This window comes from Pseudophryne corroboree, chromosome 6 (genome assembly GCF_028390025.1).
Source record: "Pseudophryne corroboree isolate aPseCor3 chromosome 6, aPseCor3.hap2, whole genome shotgun sequence".
Lineage (NCBI taxonomy): Eukaryota > Metazoa > Chordata > Amphibia > Anura > Myobatrachidae > Pseudophryne > Pseudophryne corroboree.
Window position 1 is genome coordinate 112,815,886 of NC_086449.1, and position 25,264 is coordinate 112,841,149.

Genomic DNA, 25,264 nt, shown 5'->3' on the forward strand with positions numbered 1-25,264 from the left:
CTATTGAACCACACCTGTTCACTGCACACTTCTCTATTCACTCTGCAAGATCTACAGTACTGTGCCCTCTGGTCTTCTTATTCTGTAAGACCTACTGTGCCCACTCTGCTCTTCACAACATACAATACCTACTGAAGCCTATATCCATAATATGGTATATTTGCTCCTACACACTATTCCCCTCATCAAGTATCATCTGATCTACCACCCCTACACTCTGTGTTTTTCACCCAATGTCAGTCCTCCTCCTGTCCATCGCACTCTCTCCATGAAAGGTCTAATCATTCCATTATTTGCACTCTGATCTTCTTACAGATGATTTATGAAACCAACTAATGTTCTATCTTGTATTCTACATTAACCCTTGTTTTTGGTATATGATTAACTCATTTATTTATTTGTTATTAGTTTTAGTCTTCAACAAATACACTGTACTCTGTTCGTCCTGTATCTGTCATACTATGGAAGGCCAACTCCACTAACGTTTTGTCATATCACAGTCCTATAAGAAGGATCTAGGTCTGACTGTCTCTTTGCCTTCACCTGTAGATGTGGCAGCGTGAATATGACGGGATCCATAAGGAAAACTCTGCTTGATTCTTTATTTATGGAGGCTGCAATAATCTGTGAGTTCACCACCAGTGAGTGTCCTGTGGAGCTGCTTTCTCCCCCAAAGCGTACAGTGGAGTTCTCCGTGGACAGAAAGAGACCCAGGTTATTGTACAGGATAAAGACCACCTTCACAACTCCTGCAAGGGGGAAAAGAGGAAGCCAGAGGTGTCAGGTATTACATGTACAAGTACAAGTGCGCTCAATGTTTCAACATATATCTAAAAATGTTCTTCCTTATCTATACCTTATCTATTCCTTATCTATACCGCGTACTCCATTTTAAAATAATTATTGGAAATTACTTCTGTAATAAGGGAAAGGAAGGCTGTAAAATGATACATGTTGCTAGAATAATACAGGAGGAGACTTGTATGGTGGCTGCAAGTTAAGGACAATACTGTACATGGAGGAATTTAACATGTTTCCCAAGAGAACTGTGTAAAGGACAAATACAATCAAGTGGAACCAGTAGAACACATGTTTAAGAAGTTAATTGTGTGACTGACACCTTACATGATTATATAAGACATATGCTACAGAGTAATGGAATTATGCAGGTTGTCTACAACAAGGGTGGACAAACCATTCATTAATGACTCCTAACAGTTCATGTTTTCCAGATCACCTGGGGATCTGTACAGTGGCCCTCATTCCGAGTTGTTCGCTCGCAAGCTGCTTTTAGCAGCATTGCACACGCTAAGCCGCCGCCTACTGGGAGTGAATCTTAGCTTAGCAAAATTGCGAACGAAAGATTCTCAAAATTGCGACTAGACAGTTCTTAGCAGTTTCTGAGTAGCTCGAGACTTACTCTGCCACTGCGATCAGTTCAGTCAGTTTCGTTCCTGGTTTGACGTCACAAACACACCCAGCGTTCGGCCAGACACTCCCCCGTTTCTTCAGACACTCCCGCGTTTTTCCCAGAAACGGCAGCGTTTTTTCGCACACACCCATAAAACGGCCAGTTTCCGCCCAGAAACACCCACTTCCTGTCAATCACATTACGATCACCAGAACGAAGAAAAAACCTCGTAATGCCGTGAGTAAAATACTTAACTTAAGGGCAAATTTACTTGGCGCAGTCACACTGCGGACATTGCGCATGCGCATTAGCGACTAATCGCTCCGTTGCGGAAAAAAAAATAACGAGCGATCAACTCGGAATGACCACCAGTGTGTCAGGAAGTAACACAGTGCATCTTTTCAAATGTGACAGTTATGACAACACCTGTGCACCAGCTGGGTGGTCTAGAAAACATGCACTGTTAGAGATCCATGAGAACCAGGTTGGCCACCCTGGTTTACAACACCTCCAGCAATCAGGATATCTTCCCCCATAAAACATTCTTTTTCCAGCGGTTCCACAACATGGACAGTACACAGGGCTTAATTCAGTATGGATCGCTAATTAGAGAATTTTGCAAATCGAGCGATTATCGAACAACTGTGCATGTAAAAGCGACAGAAAACGTGTACAGATTGTAAACGCAATGAAGCCACTGTTTGACTGACAGGAAGCCGGCGTTTCTGGGCAAAGACCTGCCGTTTTCTGGGTGTGTCAGAAAAACGCAGGCGTGTCCAGGCATTTTTGGGAGGGTTTCTGCCGTCAGCGCAGACCACTTCCAGCCTGTCTCAGTCGCAGATTACTGGCAGCCTCAGACCTACTCACAGTTGTTCAGACGGCAAAGACTCTTCGATGTTCCGGAAAGTGCGTATGCATCTGCGAATGGATAGCGATCTGCGATGCATTCGCAAATTTCCATGGGGCGTATTTTCTGTCAGGCGACGCCTTTCTACTCGCAGACAACTGCAATTTCTTAGCTTAGCGATCCATGCTGAATTAGGCCCACAGTCCATGGATATCTGCTCCTATCATTTTGTCAATCAATTAGGATGTTTAGCTATTGCCTGGACGGTATGAGCAAGACATGTGAAGGACCTGTTACTGTACTGTGGTAGATACAAGTGGCAGACCTATGTCCCAGCATGTGTAGCCTTCTGAGGCTATTTAACAAACTTTAGAAGCCCATAGGGGGATCCGGTCAGGATGTCGGCATTCGGGAAGCCGGCAGTCAGAATACCGACGCAAGGATTTCGACATGGATCAACATGCCGGTGCCGGAATACTGACTGCAGGCATCCCGAACATAAGTATGCTGGGGCTAATTAGAATCGGGGGGAAGTGGGGTAGGGTTAGCCTGCAGGGGTGGGAAGGTTAGGTTTAGGCTGCGGGGGGGGGTTAGGATTTAGACACCACAGGGGAGAGTCAGGGTTAGGCTGCAGAGGGGGGACAGTTAGGGTCAGGCTGCGGAAGGGAGGACTAGAGGGGTAGGAAGGGAGGGTTAGCCTACTTACCTTCCAGGTGTCAGGATCCTGCTCGTTGGGATGCCACTGTCGGCATTCTACCCGCTGGCATTCCAAGCGCCGGGCTGCCGACTCCATCCCCCCATAGGATGTCACCACACAATAATAATGTATGTGATAAAAGAGATCTCTACACACCTTCAGCAGAGACACCCAGAGACAGGTATGTAGAACCCACCATAAGTAAAGTGACATCTCACCATTACGACTGTTCTGCTTGATGGAATTGGCAGACAGCTGGATGGAGCTGACGCTGTGATTATCCTGGGGGAAGATCAGCTCGGATACTGGGCCTTCAGTGTTCACCACAGATACCTCCAATACTGAGAGAGGAGATGGAGAGTCAGACGGAGAATTAGAGAAGGGTAAGTGAGTGTACAAAATAAAACGGTTGGGGGGCAATGCATAGTAAGGTAATGGCTGAGAAGGAAGGGTGCCAAGGTAGGTGCATTACCTACAAAAACAAATATAATGGTACAGTTCTATCGCCTGACTGAACACTGTAAAATGTACGACTCGTATACATGGAAACACAATAAGATGCAAACAATATTTTAGAAAGTTAAAATGAGTGAAGAGAAGATGGCAGTGATCAAATGCAGGGCTTTAAAATATCCACAGCACTGTGTGTCATGCATAGTTACTTATTCTGGCATGCACACTGTCACCTGGAGCCCATGAGACGCATACAGCTGTGACTATGTGAGCACAAGAGCTCAGGCACCACATGACCTGAATACAAAGTTCTTGTAGTAGTCATGTGTGGCTGCCCGTTTCTCATCTTCTATGGGAATTGCAGTAATGGGCTTGAGAAGTGACCATAGGCTGCCATTCACAGTCAGATCACCAGGGGGCGGTATTGAGTTCTGTGATATTGTATTGTTAAACAGGATATTAGCCCTGTTAAGCCTATCAGTCCTCCATCAATCATTCCTTTTCTCTAGTAACAAGGTTGATTATCTATCACCACTGATCATTAACTTGTTACAGAAAAAGTTATAAAATAGGTCAAAAAGTTAAATAAATTCCAAGCTTTTTTCACATTAAAGGAATATGTATCTCCACAATTTGTGCCAAAGAGGCATCCTCATGCAAATGTAAGTGCACGTGAATTTATTATTTATTGAGTTTTTATATAGCGCAGCATATTCCTTAGCGCTTTACAATTAGAATCATACTATACCGCTGGCAGTTACCCTGCATTGTACAGGGTGAGGCGAGACAAGGCGATCACAACAAAATTAGACCCTTTGGGGCCACACAAAGTGGCTGTGCAGTAGTTGCGGGCAGCCATGGAAGCCAGATTTACTACACTATGCTAATGTGCCAATAAGTAGGGTTAATGCGGTTGGGGGAGGGGGGTTCGCGAACCTGCAGACGGAAAGCCATGACACCCACTGACTTTACGCAGCTACCACAATCCTCAATATTAGTATCTGCACTTGCAGCAGGCATTGGCTTGGTGCTAGAGATCTGTTGGAGACAGGCTTTCCTTCCCTGTACACACCATTCTGAACTCACAAGTCAGGGCGGTTCTGTGCACTCGCATTGTCAGGGAAATTTTGAGTGCGCACATTGTCAGGGCGGTTCCATGCACACGCATTTCCAGGGTGCTTCCGTGAGCTCGCAGTGTCAGGGCAGTTCTGAGCACTGGCACTGTCAAGGCGGTTTTACGAGCTTGCACTGTCAGGACAGGTCCGCCCACTTGCATAGTCTAGGTGGTTCAGAGCACTTGCATTGTCAGGGTGATTCTGCAAGCTCGCATTGTCCGGGTCGGTTTCGCACACTTGCATAGTCAGGGTGGTTCCGTTCGCTCGCATTGTCAGGGCAGTTTCGAGCACTCGCGTTGTCAGGGTGGTTCTGCGCGCTCACATTGTCCAGGTCAGTGTCGCACACTTGCATAGTCAGGGCGGTTGCGTTCGCTCACATTGTCAGGGCGGATCCGAGCAGTCGCATTCTCAGGGTGGTTCTGCGCGCTCGCATTGTCCAGGTCAGTTCCGCGCACTCGCATAGTCAGGGTGGTTGCGCGCACTAGCATTCTCAGGGCGGTTGCGCATGCTCGCATTCTCAGGGCGGATGCACGCGCTCGCATTCACAGGGCGGTTCTGCGCCCTCACATTGTCAGGTTGGTTCAGCACGCTTGCATGGTCAGGGCGGTTCTGTGCTCTTTCATTGTTGTGACTCCGAAATGCTCTTTCCCACGTAAGACAGATCATTCTGCGTTCCGTACAACTCAGAATAGGACAGCGATACACCAAATGGTTACATCTGCATCTGCACTATATGCATTGGCATCGGTACACAGACCCATCTGACTCTGCAGTAGCCCTTTACATCTAGAACATAAGTATTTTTATTTAAATCTCTGACAGGATTCAGCCATAGCAACGCCCTATATTGCCTCACCGACATTGGGCTTGGCTGTCTGGAAGCGCGCTGGCTCCTTCACATTATCGGCCACTAGGAAGGCCCCTTCCTCCAGTATGTCCAGTAACATGGTGGCAGCGTGTTCCTGCTCTGTGACATTCATGTCTCTCCAGGAGGGTAGGGCTTCTGGGCGTAAGAGGTTATCCACTGTCTCCACCACCGCCTGGGACACACAATATGCACAGAATATAACTCACCATACTATTGCCTATGATACATAAAATACATCTATACCATCACCTACATCAGTTAAAATATTTATTAACAGCTATTTATATAGTACCTGCATATTACAAAGTGCTTTACAGAGAGAATATTTAATCACTCACATCAGTTCCTGTCCCAGGGGAAATTACAATCAATATTCCCTACTACAAACGAGGGTTAATTTGAACAGATGCCAGTTATCGATGTCTTTGTGGAAGGAAATCCACACAATCTTGGGTATAACATATAAACTCCACACAGATAGGTTCTGTATGTAATCCAACACATGAACCCAGTGCTGTAAGATAGTAATGCTAACCACTGTGCAACATACAATATAGTTTATAACTATCCATACCAGCGCCTGTGACACAGACATGCACACAGTATATAACTATCTATACCAGCGTCTGTGACACAGACATACACACAGAATATAACTATCCATACCACCACCTGTGACACAGATACACACAGTATATAACTATCCATACCAGTGCCTGTAACCCAGACATACACACAGTATATAACTATCCATACCAGCACATGTGACACAGACAAACCCACAGTACATAACTATCCATACCAGCGCCTGTGACACAGACATACACACAGTATATAGCTATCCATAGCACTGCCTGTGACACAGACATATACACAGTATATAACTATCCATACCGCCGCCTGTGACACAGACATACACACAGTATATAACTATCCATACCAGCGCCTGTGACACAGACATACACACAGTATATAAGTATCCATACCAGCACCTGTGACACAGACATACATACAGTATATAACTATTCATACTGCCTCCTGTGACACAGACATACACACAGTATATAACTATCCATACCAGCGCCTGTGACACAGATATACACACAGTATACAGTATAACTATCCATACCAGCGCCTGTGACACAGACATACACACAGTATATAGCTATCCATAGCACTGCCTGTGACACAGACATACACACAGTATATAACTATCCATACCGCCACCTGTGACACAGACATACACACAGTATCTAACTATCCATACCGATGCCTGTGACACAGACATATACACAGTATATAACTATCCATACTAGCACATGTGACACAGACATACACACAGTATATAACTATCCATACCAGCGCCTGTGACACAGACATATACACAGTATATAACTATCCATACTAGCACATGTGACACAGACATACACACAGTATATAACTATCCGTACCACCGCTTGTGACACAGACATACACACAGTATATAATAATCCATACCGCCGCCTGTGACACAGACATACACACAGTATATAACTATCCATACCGCCGCCTGTGACACAGACATACACACAGTATATAACTATCCATACCGCCGCCTGTGACACAGACATACACACAGTATATAACTATCCATACCGCCGCCTGTGACACAGACATACACACAGTATATAACTATCCATACCAGCGTCTGTGACACAGACATACATACAGTATATAACTATCCATACCAGCGCCTGTGACACAGACATACACACAGTATATAACTATCCATACCAGCGCCTGTGACACAGACATACACACAGTATCTAACTATCCATACCGATGCCTGTGACACAGACATACATACAGTATATAACTATCCATACCGCCGCCTGTGACACAGACATACACACAGTATATAACTATCCATACCAGCGTCTGTGACACAGACATACATACAGTATATAACTATCCATACCAGTGCCTGTGACACAGACATACAAACAGTATATAACTATCCATACCGCCACCTGTGACACAGACATACACACAGTATCTAACTATCCATACCGATGCCTGTGACACAGACATACATACAGTATATAACTATCCATACCAGCGCCTGTGACACAGATATACACACAGTATACAGTATAACTATCCATACCAGCGCCTGTGACACAGACATACACACAGTATATAGCTATCCATAGCACTGCCTGTGACACAGACATACACACAGTATATAACTATCCATACCGCCACCTGTGACACAGACATACACACAGTATCTAACTATCCATACCGATGCCTGTGACACAGACATATACACAGTATATAACTATCCATACTAGCACATGTGACACAGACATACACACAGTATATAACTATCCATACCAGCGCCTGTGACACAGACATACACACAGTATATAACTATCCGTACCACCGCTTGTGACACAGACATACACACAGTATATAATAATCCATACCGCCGCCTGTGACACAGACATACACACAGTATATAACTATCCATACCGCCGCCTGTGACACAGACATACACACAGTATATAACTATCCATACCGCCGCCTGTGACACAGACATACACACAGTATATAACTATCCATACCAGCGTCTGTGACACAGACATACATACAGTATATAACTATCCATACCAGCGCCTGTGACACAGACATACACACAGTATATAACTATCCATACCAGCGCCTGTGACACAGACATACACACAGTATCTAACTATCCATACCGATGCCTGTGACACAGACATACATACAGTATATAACTATCCATACCGCCGCCTGTGACACAGACATACACACAGTATATAACTATCCATACCAGCGTCTGTGACACAGACATACATACAGTATATAACTATCCATACCAGTGCCTGTGACACAGACATACAAACAGTATATAACTATCCATAGCGCCACCTGTGACACAGACAAACACACAGTATATAACTATCCATACCGCCACCTGTGACACAGACATACACACAGTATATAAGTATCCATACCAGCACCTGTGACACAGACATACATACAGTATATAATAATCCATACCGCCGCCTGTGACACAGACATACACACAGTGTATAACTATCCATACCGCCGCCTGTGACACAGACATATACACAGTATATAACTATCCATAATAGCACATGTGACATAGACATACACACAGTATATAACTATCCATACCACCACCTGTGACACAGACATACACACATTATATAACTATCCACAAAGCCGCCTGTGACACAAACATACACACAGTATATAACTATCCATACCAGTGCCTGTAACCCAGACATACACACAGTATATAACTATCCATACCAGCGCCTGCGACACAGACATACACACAGTATATAACTATCCATACCAGCGCCTATGACACAGACATACACACAGTATATAACTATCCATAGCGCCACCTGTGACACAGACATACACACAGTATATAACTATCCATACCACCGCCTGTGACACAGACATATACACAGTATATAACTATCCATACTAGCACATGTGACACAGACATACACACAGTATATAACTATCCATACCAGCGCCTGTGACACAGACATACACACAGTATATAACTATCCATACTGCCGCTTGTGACACAGACATACACAGAGTATATAACTATCCACAGCGCCGCCTGTGACACAGACATACACACAGTATATAACTATCCATACCAGCGCCTGTGACACAGACATACACACAGTATATAACTATCCATACCGCCACCTGTGACACAGACATACACACAGTATATAACTATCCATACCACCACCTGTGACACAGACATACACACATTATATAACTATCCACAAAGCCACCTGTGACACAGACATACACACAGTATATAACTATCCATACCAGCGCCTGTGACACAGACATACGCACAGTATATAAGTATCCATACCAGCACCTGTGACACAGACATACATACAGTATATAAAAATCCATACCGCCGCCTGTGACATAGACATACACACAGTATATAACTATCCATACCAGCGCCTGTGACACAGACATATACACAGTATATTACTATCCATACCAGCGCCTGTAACACAGACATACACACAGTATATAACTATCCATACCGCCTGCTGTGACACAGACATACACACAGTATATAACTATCCATACCAGCACATGTGTCACAGACATACACACAGTATATAACTATCCATACCAGCGCCTGTGACACAGACATACACACAGTATATAACTATCCATACCAGCACATGTGACACAGACATACACACAGTATATAACTATCCATACCAGCGCCTGTGACACAGACATACACACAGTATATAACTATCCATACTAGCACATGTGACACAGACAGACATATACACAGTATATAACTATCCATACCAGCGCCTGTGACACAGACATACACACAGTATATAACTATCCACACCAGCGCCTGTGACACAGACATACACACAGTATATAACTTTCCATACCGCCTCCTGTGACACAGACATACACACAGTATATAACTATCCATACCACCACCTGTGACACAGACATACACACAGTATTCACTCTACGAAGAAAACGACACAAAAAAAAAAAATCCTCATGTCGACCTTTAGACCTGTCGACCTAGCACATGTCGACCTAGAAACCCTGTCGACCTTCCATCCATGTCGACCTAGTGACTGTCGACCTATAGTGGTCGACCTAAACATTGTCGACCTAGACACTGTCGATTTGATGAACCACACCCGACACAGACATACACACCGTATATAACTATCTATACCAGCTCCTGTGACACAGACATACACACAGTATATAACTATCCATAGCGCCACCTGTGACACAGAAATACACACAGTATATAACTATCCATACCGCCGCCTGTGACACAAGACTAATACACAGTATATAACTATCCATACTAGCACATGTGACACAGACATACACACAGTATATAAGTATCCATACCAGCACCTGTGACACAGACATACACACAGTATATAATAATCCATACCGCCGCCTGTGACACAGAAATACACACAGTATATAACTATCCATACCGCCGCCTGTGACACAGACTAATACACAGTATATAACTATCCATACCAGCGCCTGTGACACAGACATACACACAGTATATAACTATCGATACCAGCGCCTGTGACACAGACATACACAAAGTACATAACTATCCATACCAGCGCCTGTGACACAGACATACACACAGTATATAACTATCCATACCGCCGCCTGTGACACAGACTAATACACAGTATATAACTATCGATACCAGCGCCTGTGACACAGACATACACAAAGTACATAACTATCCATACCAGCACCTGTGACACAGACATACACACAGTATATAACTATCCATACCAGCGCCTGTGTCACAGACATATACACAGTATATTACTATCCATACCAGCGCCTGTAACACAGACATACACACAGTATATAACTATCCATACCGCCTGCTGTGACACAGACATACACACAGTATATAACTATCCATACCAGCACATGTGTCACAGACATACACACAGTATATAACTATCCATACCAGCGCCTGTGACACAGACATACACACAGTATATAACTATCCATACCAGCACATGTGACACAGACATACACACAGTATATAACTATCCATACCAGCGCCTGTGACACAGACATACACACAGTATATAACTATCCATACTAGCACATGTGACACAGACAGACATATACACAGTATATAACTATCCATACCAGCGCCTGTGACACAGACATACACACAGTATATAACTATCCACACCAGCGCCTGTGACACAGACATACACACAGTATATAACTTTCCATACCGCCTCCTGTGACAAAGACATACACACAGTATATAACTATCCATACCACCACCTGTGACACAGACATACACACAGTATTCACTCTACGAAGAAAACGACACAAAAAAAAAATCCTCATGTCGACCTTTAGACCTGTCGACCTAGCACATGTCGACCTAGAAACCCTGTCGACCTTCCATCCATGTCGACCTAGTGACTGTCGACCTATAGTGGTCGACCTAAACATTGTCGACCTAGACACTGTCGATTTGATGAACCACACCCGACACAGACATACACACCGTATATAACTATCTATACCAGCTCCTGTGACACAGACATACACACAGTATATAACTATCCATAGCGCCACCTGTGACACAGAAATACACACAGTATATAACTATCCATACCGCCGCCTGTGACACAAGACTAATACACAGTATATAACTATCCATACTAGCACATGTGACACAGACATACACACAGTATATAAGTATCCATACCAGCACCTGTGACACAGACATACATACAGTAAATAATAATCCATACCGCCGCCTGTGACACAGACATACACACAGTATATAACTATCCATAGCGCCACCTGTGACACAGAAATACACACAGTATATAACTATCCATACCGCCGCCTGTGACACAAGACTAATACACAGTATATAACTATCCATACTAGCACATGTGACACAGACATACACACAGTATATAAGTATCCATACCAGCACCTGTGACACAGACATACACACAGTATATAATAATCCATACCGCCGCCTGTGACACAGAAATACACACAGTATATAACTATCCATACCGCCGCCTGTGACACAGACATACACACAGTATATAACTATCCATACCGCCGCCTGTGACACAGACTAATACACAGTATATAACTATCCATACCAGCGCCTGTGACACAGACATACATACAGTATATAACTATCCATACCGCCGCCTGTGACACAGACTAATACACAGTATATAACTATCGATACCAGCGCCTGTGACACAGACATACACAAAGTACATAACTATCCATACCAGCGCCTGTGACACAGACATATACACAGTATATAACTATCCATACTAGCACATGACACACATACACACAGTATATAACTATCCATACTAGCACATGTGACACAGACATACACAAAGTACATAACTATCCATACCAGCGCCTGTGACACAGACATACACACAGTATATAACTATCCATACCGCCTCCTGTGACACAGACATACACACAGTATATAACTATCCATAGCGCCGCCTGTGACACAGACATACACACAGTATATAACTATCCATACCAGCGCCTGTGACACAGACATACACACAGTATATAACTATCCATACCAGCACCTGTGACACAGACATACACACAGTATATAACTAACCATAGCACTGCCTGTGACACAGACATACACACAGTATATAACTATCCATAGTGCCACCTGTGACACAGACATACACACAGTATATAACTATCCATACCAGCGTCTGTGACACAGACATACACACAGTATATAACTATCCATACCAGCGTCTGTGACACAGACATACACACAGTATACAACTATCCATCGCGCCACCTGTGACACAGACATACACACAGTATATAACTATCCATACCAGCACATGTGACACAGACATACAAACAGTATATAACTATGTATCCCAGCGCCTGTGACACAAACATACACACAGTATATAACTATCTATACCAACACCTGTGACACAGACATACACACAGTATATAACTATCCATACCAGCACCTGTGACACAGACATACACACAGTATATAACTATCCATACCAGCACCTGTGACACAGACATACACACAGTATATAACTATACGTACCACCGCTTGTGACACAGACATACACACAGTATATAACTATCCACAAAGCCTCCTGTAACACAGTATATAATTATCTATAGCGCCGCCTGTGACACAGACATACACAGTATATAACTATCCATACCAGCGCCTGTGACACAGACATACACACAGTATATAACTATCCATACCGCCGCTTGTGACACAGACATACACACAGTATATAACTATCCATACCAGCACCTGTGACACAGACATACACACAGTATATAACTATCCATAGCGCCGCCTGTGATACAGACATACACACAGTATATAACTATCCATACCAGCGCATGTGACACAGACATACAAACAGTATATAACTATGTATACCAGCGCCTGTGACACAGACATACACACAGTATATAACTATCCATACCAGCACCTGTGACACAGACTTACACACAGTATATAACTATCTATACCAGCACCTGTGACACAGACATACACACAGTATATAACTATCCCTACCAGCGCCTGTGACACAGACATACACACAGTATATAACTATCCATACCAGCGCCTGTGACACAGACATATACACAGTATATTACTATCCATACCAGCGCCTGTAACACAGACATACACACAGTATATAACTATCTATACCAGCGCCTGTGACACAGACATACACACAGTATATAACTATCCCTACCAGCGCCTGTGACACAGACATACACACAGTATATAACTATCCATACCAGCGCCTGTGACACAGACATATACACAGTATATTACTATCCATACCAGCGCCTGTAACACAGACATACACACAGTATATAACTATCTATACCAGCGCCTGTGACACAGACATATACACAGTATATAACTAGTGTTCACTCTAGGAGTGAAAAGGGGCAGGGCGCCGGACTCCGGGGGCATATGTTCGCGCGCGCGGCTTCACCGGGCGCGCTTCCAAAACGGGGGCGTGGCCACAACTACGTCATTTTAGGGGGCGGTGCGGCCCACAGACGCTACTATAGAGAGCGTCTGTGGCCGGCGACGTCACTGTTGGGGGCGTGCCCAGCACCTCCGTCGGTGCTGGGCTTCCCCCAGCCCTCTCCCAATGCGTGAATGGATGCCGCGCGCATGCGCACGGCATCTATACACGCCGGGAGGGCAGGAAGCGGGCGGCTGTTCTAGCAGGCGCCGCAAAAGGGGCAGGGCGGGTTTTGCCTGCTAAAAAACGGGCAGGGCGCGGCGCCCTGCTAAAACAGCATAGAGTGAACACTATATAACTATCCATACCAGCGCCTGTGACACAGACATACACAGTATATAACTATCCATACCAGCGCCTGTGACACAGACATACACACAGTATAAAACTATCCATACCAGCGCATGTGACACAGACATACAAACAGTATATAACTATGTATACCAGCACCTGTGACACAGACATACACACAGTATATAACTATCCATACCAGCGCCTGTGACACAGACATACACACAGTATATAACTATCCATAGCGCCACCTGTGACACAGACATACACACAGTATATAACTATCCATACCAGCGCATGTGACACAGACATACAAACAGTATATAACTATGTATACCAGCACCTGTGACACAGACATACACACAGTATATAACTATCCATACCAGCACCTGTGACACAGACTTACACAGTATATAACTATCTATTCCAGCGCCTGTGACACAAACATACACACAGTATATAACTATCTATACCAGCACCTGTGACACAGACATACACACAGTATATAACTATCCATACTAGCACATGTGACACAGACATACACACAGTATATAACTATCCATACCAGCACCTGTGACACAGACATACACACAATATATAACTATCCATACCAGCGCCTGTGTCACAGACATACACACAGTATATAACTATCCGTACCACCGCCTGTGACACAGACATACACACAGTATATAACTATCTATACCAGCACCTGTGACACAGACATACACAGTATATAACTATCCGTACTAGCACATGTGACACAGACATACACACAGTATATAACTATCCATACCAGTACCTGTGACACAGACTTACACACAGTATATAACTATCTATACCAGCACCTGTGACACAGACATACACACAGTATATAACTATCCCTACCAGCGCCTGTGACACAGACATACACACAGTATATAACTATCTATACCAGCACCTGTGACACAGACATACACAGTATATAACTATCCATACTAGCACATGTGACACAGACATACACACAGTATATAACTATCCATACCAGCACCTGTGACACAGACTTACACACAGTATATAACTATCTATACCAGCACCTGTGACACAGACATACACACAGTATATAACTATCCCTACCAGCGCCTGTGACACAGACATACACACAGTATATAACTATCCATACCAGCGCCTGTGACACAGACATATACACAGTATATTACTATCCATACCAGCGCCTGTAACACAGACATACACACAGTATATAACTATCTATACCAGCGCCTGTGACACAGACATACACACAGTATATAACTATCCCTACCAGCGCCTGTGACACAGACATACACACAGTATATAACTATCCATACCAGCGCCTGTGACACAGACATATACACAGTATATTACTATCCATACCAGCGCCTGTAACACAGACATACACACAGTATATAACTATCTATACCAGCGCCTGTGACACAGACATATACACAGTATATAACTAGTGTTCACTCTAGGAGTGAAAAGGGGCAGGGCGCCGGACTCCGGGGGCATATGTACGCGCGCGCGGCTTCGCCGGGCGCGCTTCCAAAACGGGGGCGTGGCCACAACTACGTCATTTTAGGGGGCGGTGCGGCCCACAGACGCTACTATAGAGAGCGTCTGTGGCCGGCGACGTCACTGTTGGGGGCGTGCCCAGCACCTCTGTCGGTGCTGGGCTTCCCCCAGCCCTCTCCCAATGCGTGAATGGATGCCGCGCGCATGCGCACGGCATCTATACACGCCGGGAGGGCAGGAAGCGGGCGGCTGTTCTAGCAGGCGCCGCAAAAGGGGCAGGGCGGGTTTTGCCTGCTAAAAAACGGGCAGGGCGCGGCGCCCTGCTAAAACAGCATAGAGTGAACACTATATAACTATCCATACCAGCGCCTGTGACACAGACATACACAGTATATAACTATCCGTACCAGCGCCTGTGACACAGACATACACACAGTATATAACTATCCATACCAGCGCATGTGACACAGACATACAAACAGTATATAACTATGTATACCAGCACCTGTGACACAGACATACACACAGTATATAACTATCCATACCAGCGCCTGTGACACAGACATACACACAGTATATAACTATCCATAGCGCCACCTGTGACACAGACATACACACAGTATATAACTATCCATACCAGCGCATGTGACACAGACATACAAACAGTATATAACTATGTATACCAGCACCTGTGACACAGACATACACACAGTATATAACTATCCATACCAGCACCTGTGACACAGACTTACACAGTATATAACTATCTATTCCAGCGCCTGTGACACAAACATACACACAGTATATAACTATCTATACCAGCACCTGTGACACAGACATACACACAGTATATAACTATCCATACTAGCACATGTGACACAGACATACACACAGTATATAACTATCCATACCAGCACCTGTGACACAGACATACACACAATATATAACTATCCATACCAGCGCCTGTGTCACAGACATACACACAGTATATAACTATCCGTACCACCGCCTGTGACACAGACATACACACAGTATATAACTATCTATACCAGCACCTGTGACACAGACATACACAGTATATAACTATCCATACTAGCACATGTGACACAAACATACACACAGTATATAACTATCCATACCAGTACCTGTGACACAGACACACACAATATTTAACTATCCATACCAGTATTTGTGTCACAGACATACACACAGTATATAACTATCCGTACCACCGCCTGTGACACAGACATACACACAGTATATAACTATCCATACCGCCGCTTGTGACACAGACATACACACAGTATATAACTATCCATAGTGCCATCTGTGACACAGACATACACACAGTATATAACTATCCATACCAGCGCCTGTGACACAGACATACACACAGTATATAACTATCCATACCAGCGCCTGTGACACAGACATACACACAGTATATAACTATCCATACCAGCGCCTGTGACACAGACATATACACAGTATAACTGAACAGTCTGCAGACCCGTAGAGGTGCACAAGCCTCTGACACAGAGATATATGTAGAAACACTGCCTATACAGCAATACACATATAATATCTGTCTACCAACACCGGTTACACAGTACACAGAACATATCACCATCTGCAATACAGTATACTGGTCCATATAACAGCCTATTACCCAAATATACAAAGTACTCATATTCCTGTGACAGTAACGCAGTATGTACAGAAAGTATTACATATTACATCTTCATTACCTTGATATAGTCTTTGCAGGTCCTGTCCCTCTTGTGCATCTGTAGAGAATTGCAGAGAGTATTATTTATGACGGACAGGCAGAGCGCAGTAAGGCAGATCAGTCGCTGTGCTCTTGCTGAGGCGCTGTACTCAGGAGGTAGTAAAAATGTTAAGATGTACAATTTCTATATTCATAATGTTGGCATCACAATATTGACAAGTGAAACACACCCATTCTGCATGGCCTGGCATTGGAGGGTTAGGGTTAGGCTGCTGGAGAGGTTATGTACTAGTGCGAGGGTTAGGGTTGTGCTGTGGGAGTGGAGGTTAGGCACTAGGGGGAGGATTAGGCTGCTGAAGGGGAGGTTAGGCACTAGAGGGAGAGTTAGGCTGCTGAAGGGGAGGTTAGGCACTAGGGGGAGGATTAGGCTGCTGAAGGGGAGAAGAGGCACTAGGGGGAGGATTAGGCTGCTGAAGGGGAGAAGAGGCACTAGGGGGAGGATTAGGCTGCTGAAGGGGAGGTTAGGCACTAGGGGGAGAGTTAGGCTGCTGAAGGGGAGGTTAGGCACTAGGGGGAGGATTAGGCTGCTGAAGGGGAGAAGAGGCACTAGGGGGAGGGTTAGGCTGCTGAAGGGGAGGTTAGGCACTAGGGGGAGAGTTAGGCTGCTGAAGGGGAGAAGAGGCACTAGGGGGAGGGTTAGGCTGCTGAAGGGGAGGTTAGGCACTAGGGGGAGGGTTAGGCTGCTGAAGGGGAGGTTAGGCACTAGGGGGAGGGTTAGGCTGCTGAAGGGGAGAAGAGGCACTAGGGGGAGGGTTAGGCTGCTGAAGGGGAGGTTAGGCACTAGGGGGAGGGTTAGGCTGCTGAAGGGGAGGTTAGGCACTAGGGGGAGGATTAGGCTGCTGAAGGGGAGAAGAGGCACTAGGGGGAGGGTTAGGCTGCTGAAGGGGAGGTTAGGCACTAGGGGGAGGGTTAGGCTGCTGAAGGGAACGTTAGGCACTAAGGGTAGGGTTAGGCTGCTGACCAGCAGCATCTACACCAGACCCCTCCTACCTACCAGTCACAAGACATCCAGCCAAACAAAACCCAACCAGAATTCAGTTGTTGGCAGACAGTGGCACAGCTTTTATCAGCGATATTTCAGCTGGCAAATACTGGCACAGACGGTAGTAGTGTTACTTGAACTGGTAACCAATGACAAAGGTGGTAGGACTGTTGATCTTACCCTGTTGTAATTCTTTCCTGCGCTCTCTCTCTCGATTGGTCTAAGCGCTTGTAACTGTGCATCTAGAATATCCACCAGCTGCTCCAGAAGACGCACAGTGGAAGTGACATCCCCAGCGTATATCTGTCCATGGGTGTGATGGGCTAGCTCCCCTGCAATGTTAGCGGCATTTTCTCCACTTTTAATCTGAGGAGCATAAGAAAGATGAGACGCAGCCCGGGAGATGGTCGTACAAAGGAGAAGACAGCAATAGTTTACAGAGAGTCAGGATCGCAAACACAGGAGGATGGATCAGACACACTGGGGAGGAGTATATCATCACTCTCTATACGGGCAATATCATCCTTAGCTACACCCGACTCTCACCTTCTGTGCTACCTGATTGACCCAAGGAGAGGTGCAATTACTTAGATCTGGGCCACGAGGATTCCATACGGCCAGCGTGGGTAAACAGAGAAAAGATGCAATGCCTGCAGGGAGGACACAAAGATGAGAAGGTAGCTAGGACACATCAGTTGGATAACGTATGAAACAAAGGGGTACATTTACTAAAGCTTCTACAAGTGAAAAAAGGTGATGTTACCATGGCAACCAATCAGATTTGAGCTATTATTTCTCTATTGCATCCTAGAAAATGATCGTCAGAATCTGACTGGTTGCTATCGGCAACATCACCTCTTTTCACTTTTAGAAGCTTTAGTAAATTTACCCCAAAGAGCTGCACTACCTCAGTATTGTGTTTGTGCACTTTTTAGCGCACTATGGGGGTCATTCCGAGTTGGCTAATTTTAGCAGCCATGCAAACGCTATGCTGCCGCCCACTGGGGGAGTGTATTTTAGCTTCGCAGAAGTGCGAACGCTTGTGCAGCCGAGCTCTGCAAAAACAGTCTGCGCAGTTTCAGAGTAGCTCTGAACCTGCTCAGCGCTTGCGAACACTTCAGCCTATTCATGTCCGGATTTGACGTCGTACACCCGCCCAGCGAACGCCCAGCCACGCCTGCGTTTTTTCAGACACGCCTGCGTTTTTGCAAACCCTCCCTGAAAACGGTCAGTTGACACCCAGAAACGCCCCCTTCCTGTCAATCTCCTTGCGGCTGTCAGTACGACTGAAAACTTTGCTAGAACCTGTGCAAAACAACAACTGGCTTTGTACCCGTACGTCACGCATGCGCATTGCGGAGCATACGCATGCGCAGAAATGCCATTTTTTAACCTGATCGCTGCGCTGCAAACAACGGCAGCGAGAGATAAACTCGGAATGACTTAGTAGGAGTTTTTTAGAGCTGGTGATGTTGCTCATAGCAACCAATTAGATTCTACTTAACATTTATCTAGCTGCTTCTAGAAGATAATAGAATCTGATTAATTGCTATGGGCAACATCACCCCCACCTTAGTAAATGTACCCCTGAGGTTCTTCCACTTCCTCTATGTCAGGATTACCTCCATTATTCAATTACACTTTTCAGCTTTTCTCTTAAAATACTGCTTGGCTTAGCATCATTCAGGTCTTAAATGAAGATTGGGAGAGCGGTGTTTTTATTACAAGAATTAGGAGGTTTGTATAATATCTCCCATTACAGGACATCCAGAATACGATCATATCTCACACAAGACACTGCAAAAACTCAAATTCACACACTTATTATTTCCCGCAATGATTATTGCAATAGTCTCCTGACTGGTCTATCCCTAACAGACTGTTCTAGTGTAACGACAGGCACAAGCGGTGGCACACGCTGCCAGTACAATAGATTGTTATGGTAAAAGTGACGTGGATAATAAGCCCAAATCACTAAACAACTCTTACCACGTTTTGTGTCATTATGTGTGAATGTTTTAGTATTTTTTTTTTTTAAATCCACCTAGAAAAACACTCGGCATGCAGAAAGGGCATAAGGTGTAACACTGAAAATGTAACTTCAAGGGCCAACTTTGAGGGTGTGTAAAATTAAAGTTTTGTTGCCCCATGGTCATAATATAATAATAATAATAACAATAATTTTATTTATATAGTGCTCTTTCTCCAACAGGGCTCAAGGCACTTTACAGACATTAAAAACAATGCACACAATACAGAATATTTAATTAAAACAGCAATAGACAAGCCACACAGACATAAAAGAAAACACTGAGCACACATAAGCATAATGCAGGATTGGTGTAGGCATTTTGGGTAATAACTTCCAAGGGTTGTCTATTCCACCCTCACAGGGTACCAGGTGCGGCAGCCATCTTGGGCACACTGCGTAGGATTACCTTGGGTGGAATAGTTTACTCCTAGAAGAGATGACACAAAATGGGGTGGTTGTAACGTCTTAATGCTCAGAGTAACCACTAGGTCCACGTATTTTTCATCCCATCCACAAGCGTACCAGATAAGGTAGCCATGTTGGGCGCACTACGAAGCGCCCAACATGGCCCAGGGCATACATGAAAAAAACTGACACTTGTGTAGTATTAGTAATAGTAGTATGATATACCCTGTATGGAAAGATCCACATGAAGAACATCCTGCCTGAGGAGGGGCCACCATCTAGGGTGCACTATGTAGGTCACACTGGCAGGGCGTGCAAACAGTGGAGGTACATGTTATAGGAACAGCACACAGTGGGGTGGAGCAACCATGTCCCACTCACTAAATCTCATCTAAATATATATTTCTGGATAATAAAATGTGTCTTCATGTGGGTGATTTTATATATATCTATATATATAGGTGAAGGTGGGGTACCTTGGCGAGCGGTTTGCAGGCTTCCGTGCATTGACCAATTCACTAACTAAACCCCCATCATTTATTTATTGATGTTGTGAAGATAAGTGAGCTTGCTTTGGTGAGTGCTGAACTTTCTGTTTATATATATATATCTCTCACATGTTCCATATTCATCATGGAACGTCCTTTGCCATAATGTGGATCCTCATTTTTCCCTTTCAGAAATACAAACAATCCACTCACCACGTGTGCCCTTTGGGCAGGGTCTCTCTACTCGCATGCCTTGCTGGGTAGCCGGCCACTGGACTCTTCGTTCCTCACGTGCAGGACAGAATATCTCTGGGTGTGAATGCTGGTTGGAGGGGGGAGGACGGCGGGTACCAGGGGTAGGAGGATCATGCCCCACTTGGTTTATAGCCCCTACAGGATGCGTTGTGAGGGGAGGGCGGCGAACAGTTGTGGTGGCAGATGGCAGAGTGGTGACAGTCACTGGTGGGGGAGGCAGGGTGACTGTGACCACTGGTGGCGTGGGAGTAACTGGACCTAAGGAGTGGGAAATAAAGACAGTAGAGATACTTTAAGTTGAAATATATAAGTTCATAAAGTAACAAAAAAACAATATACACCCAGTACAGCAACATTACCCCTCCACGCTGATGCCTTGTGGATAGGCCTATCTGTCTCTTACATACAGAGAGGCAGGTCCAGTATACAGGAGAATGCAGTGCAATGTGCCTCAGTCATGTCACCAGCACTCAGCCCACATGTTCTCCTGTACTGGGGCTGGTCCTAAGTCCTGCGCATCTGCGGCCTCTGGCAGCCTGCCCGCTAGCTATGCTGCTGTGAGATTCCGCCCGTGTATGCTGAGCAGCTGCGCACCTGCACCTAGAATGCCGAGTTGATCGCAGCAGCAAATTTGTTAGCAGTTGGGCAAAACCATGTGCACTGCAGGGGGGGCAGATATAACATTTATAGAGAGAGTTAGATTTGGGTGGGTTATATTGTTTCTGTGCAGGGTAAATACTGGCTGCTTTATTTTTACACTGCAATTTAGATTTCAGTTTCAACACACCCCACCCAAATCTAACTCTCTCTGCACGTTATATCTGCCCCACCTGCAGTGCACATGGGTGGTCATTCCGAGTTGTTCGCTCGTTGCCGATTTTCGCTATGCTGCGATTTGTTGCAAAATGCGCATGCGCAAGGCACGCAGGGCGCATGCGCTTAGTTATTTAACTAAAAGCTTAGTAGATTTGCTGTGGATTCTGCGGCGCTTTTCAGTCGCACTGCTGATCGGTGAGTGATTGACAGGAAAGGGGTGTTTCTGGGTGGTAACTGAGCATTTTCCGGGAGTGCGCTAAAAAACGCAGGCGTACCAGGGAAAAACGCGGGAGTGTCTGGAGAAACGGGGGAGTGGCTGGCCGAACGCAGGGCGTGTTTGTGACGTCAAACCAGGAACTAAACGGACTGAGCTGATCGCAATCTGTGAGTAGGTCTGGAGCTACTCAGAAACTGCAAAGAATTATTTATTAGCAGTTCTGCTAATCTTTCGTTCGCTATTCTGCTAAGCTAAGATACACTCCCAGAGGGCAGCGGCCTGGCGTGTGCAATGCTGCTAAAAGCAGCTAGCGAGCGAACAACTCGGAATGAGGGCCATGGTTTTGCCCAACTGCTAACAAATTTGCTGCTGCAATCAACTCTGAATTAGGCCCAGTGTGCCTGCATGGCTGCTGCCCAGAAACGCTCCCATTTCACGGAGAGAGTGGTCTGATCAGTCCGTCCACATTTGCCACCTGTGTCTGTGTGTGTATGCCTGAGTCGGAGCATGCACAGTTGGCGACTTCTCTATATGGCGCGTGCTCAGTGCGACGAAATCCAAGAGATGTGTCTGTAAAACGGCTTGTGCATGACTCAGGCCCACTGTGTGCAGGGAGACGAGGACTATGCCATCTTTATAACATGAATTATAAAGTTCCTCCTGAGCTTTATTGTACAGTGTGATGTCCTGGTCCCTATATATGTTCTCCTGTGATATAGACTAATACCACAGTAGCACTTTCCTCATGGTGGATCACACAGTATCACTTTCCTCATGGTGGATCACACAGTACCAGTAACACTTTCCTCATGGTGGATTACACAGGACCACTTTCCTCATGGTGGATCACATAGTACCAGTACCACTTTCCTCATGGTGGATCACACAGTACCAGTACCACTTTCCTCATGGTGGATCACACAGGACCACTTTCCTCATGGTGGATCACACAGTACCACTTCTCCCATGCTGGATGACACAGTAACACTTCTCTCATGCTGTAACACACAGTACTGTTTCTTCCATGCTGGATCACACAGTAACACTTCTTTCATGCTGGATGACACAGTCCGCTACTCTCATGGTGGATCACACAGTAACACTTCTCTCATGCTGTAACACACAGTACTGTTTCTTCCATGCTGGATCACACAGTAACACTTCTTTCATGCTGGATGACACAGTCCGCTACTCATATGCTGGATGACACAGTAACACTTCTCTCATGCTGGAACACACAGTACTGCTTCTTTCATGCTGGATCACACAGTAACACTTGTCCCATGCTGGATCACACTGCATTACGGGATAAGTATGTATTACAGATGGTCGGGATGCCGGCCGTCAGTATACAGACAACGGCATCCCAGCCGTCAGTATGCCGTCAGCGGGGCGAGCACAAAGAGTCCCCTTGCGGGCTCGTTGTGCTCGCCACAGGTTTTATTCCCACTCTATGGGTTTCATGGACACCCACTAGTGGGAATAGCCCCTATGAGCTGGGATTCCAGCTGCCGGCATTATCAGCAGTTGGGATTGCGGCATCGCTATCCTGATGGTCGGGATCCAGACTGCCGGCAATTTAACTGCATCCCAGCATCACTACTGTGCTGGGTGATAAAATGTCACATCTTTCATGCTGGATCACACAGGGACACTTATCTTAATGTTGGATGGTACAATGCCACTTATTTTATACTGGATAACACAGCACAACTTTTCTCATGCTGGATTATACAGTACAACTTCTTCCATGTTGGATCACACAGCGCCATTACTCTCATATAGCATGCAGGATCACACAACACCACTTCTCTCATACTGAATCACACAGTGTCACTTCTATCATGATGGATCACACAGCAGAACTTCTCTCATGCTGGACAACACAGTGACTGTGCCACTTCTCTTAAAGTGGATCACACAGTGATCTCATGTTTTCTCTCATGTTGAATCACACAGCCTCGCTACTCGCAAACTGAATGCTGCATCACACAGTGCCACTTCTCTCATACTGCATGTTGGATCACACAGTGTCACTTTTCTAACAATGCATGATGGATCACACAGTGCCACTTCTCTCATACTGCACGTTGGATCACACAGTGTCACTTTTCTAACAATGCATGATGAATCACACAGTGCCAGTTCTCTCATACTGCACGTTGGATCACACAGTACCAATGTTCTCATGCTAGATCATTACTCAGTGACATTTCCCTCTTACTGGATCACAGTGTCACTTCTCTTATGATGGATCACGGAGCACTGATATGACATGTTGGCTTACACAGTGCCACTTCTCTCAAAATGCATGTTGGATCGGGTTGGGTATGATATGCCGGCGGCCCGGATGCTGGCAGTCAGAAGACCAACCGCAGCATGCTGAA

At 45.3% G+C, this 25,264-nt stretch overlaps 1 protein-coding gene across 3 annotated transcripts in view; it reads right to left on the bottom strand.

Moving 5' to 3' along the window:
* Positions 1 to 25,264, bottom strand: part of ADGRL1 (adhesion G protein-coupled receptor L1) — a 486,786-nt gene that overhangs the window by 50,706 nt on the left and 410,816 nt on the right. For all 3 annotated transcript variants that reach the window (XM_063931701.1, XM_063931699.1, XM_063931700.1), the window contains 7 exons: positions 21,803 to 22,102; positions 19,211 to 19,314; positions 18,845 to 19,030; positions 17,642 to 17,680; positions 5,380 to 5,563; positions 3,174 to 3,296; positions 544 to 749 (listed from right to left, as the gene is read on the bottom strand). In XM_063931701.1, coding sequence (XP_063787771.1) covers positions 544 to 749; positions 3,174 to 3,296; positions 5,380 to 5,563; positions 17,642 to 17,680; positions 18,845 to 19,030; positions 19,211 to 19,314; positions 21,803 to 22,102 — 1,142 coding nt within the window. The remainder of the gene's footprint in view (positions 1 to 543; positions 750 to 3,173; positions 3,297 to 5,379; positions 5,564 to 17,641; positions 17,681 to 18,844; positions 19,031 to 19,210; positions 19,315 to 21,802; positions 22,103 to 25,264) is intronic.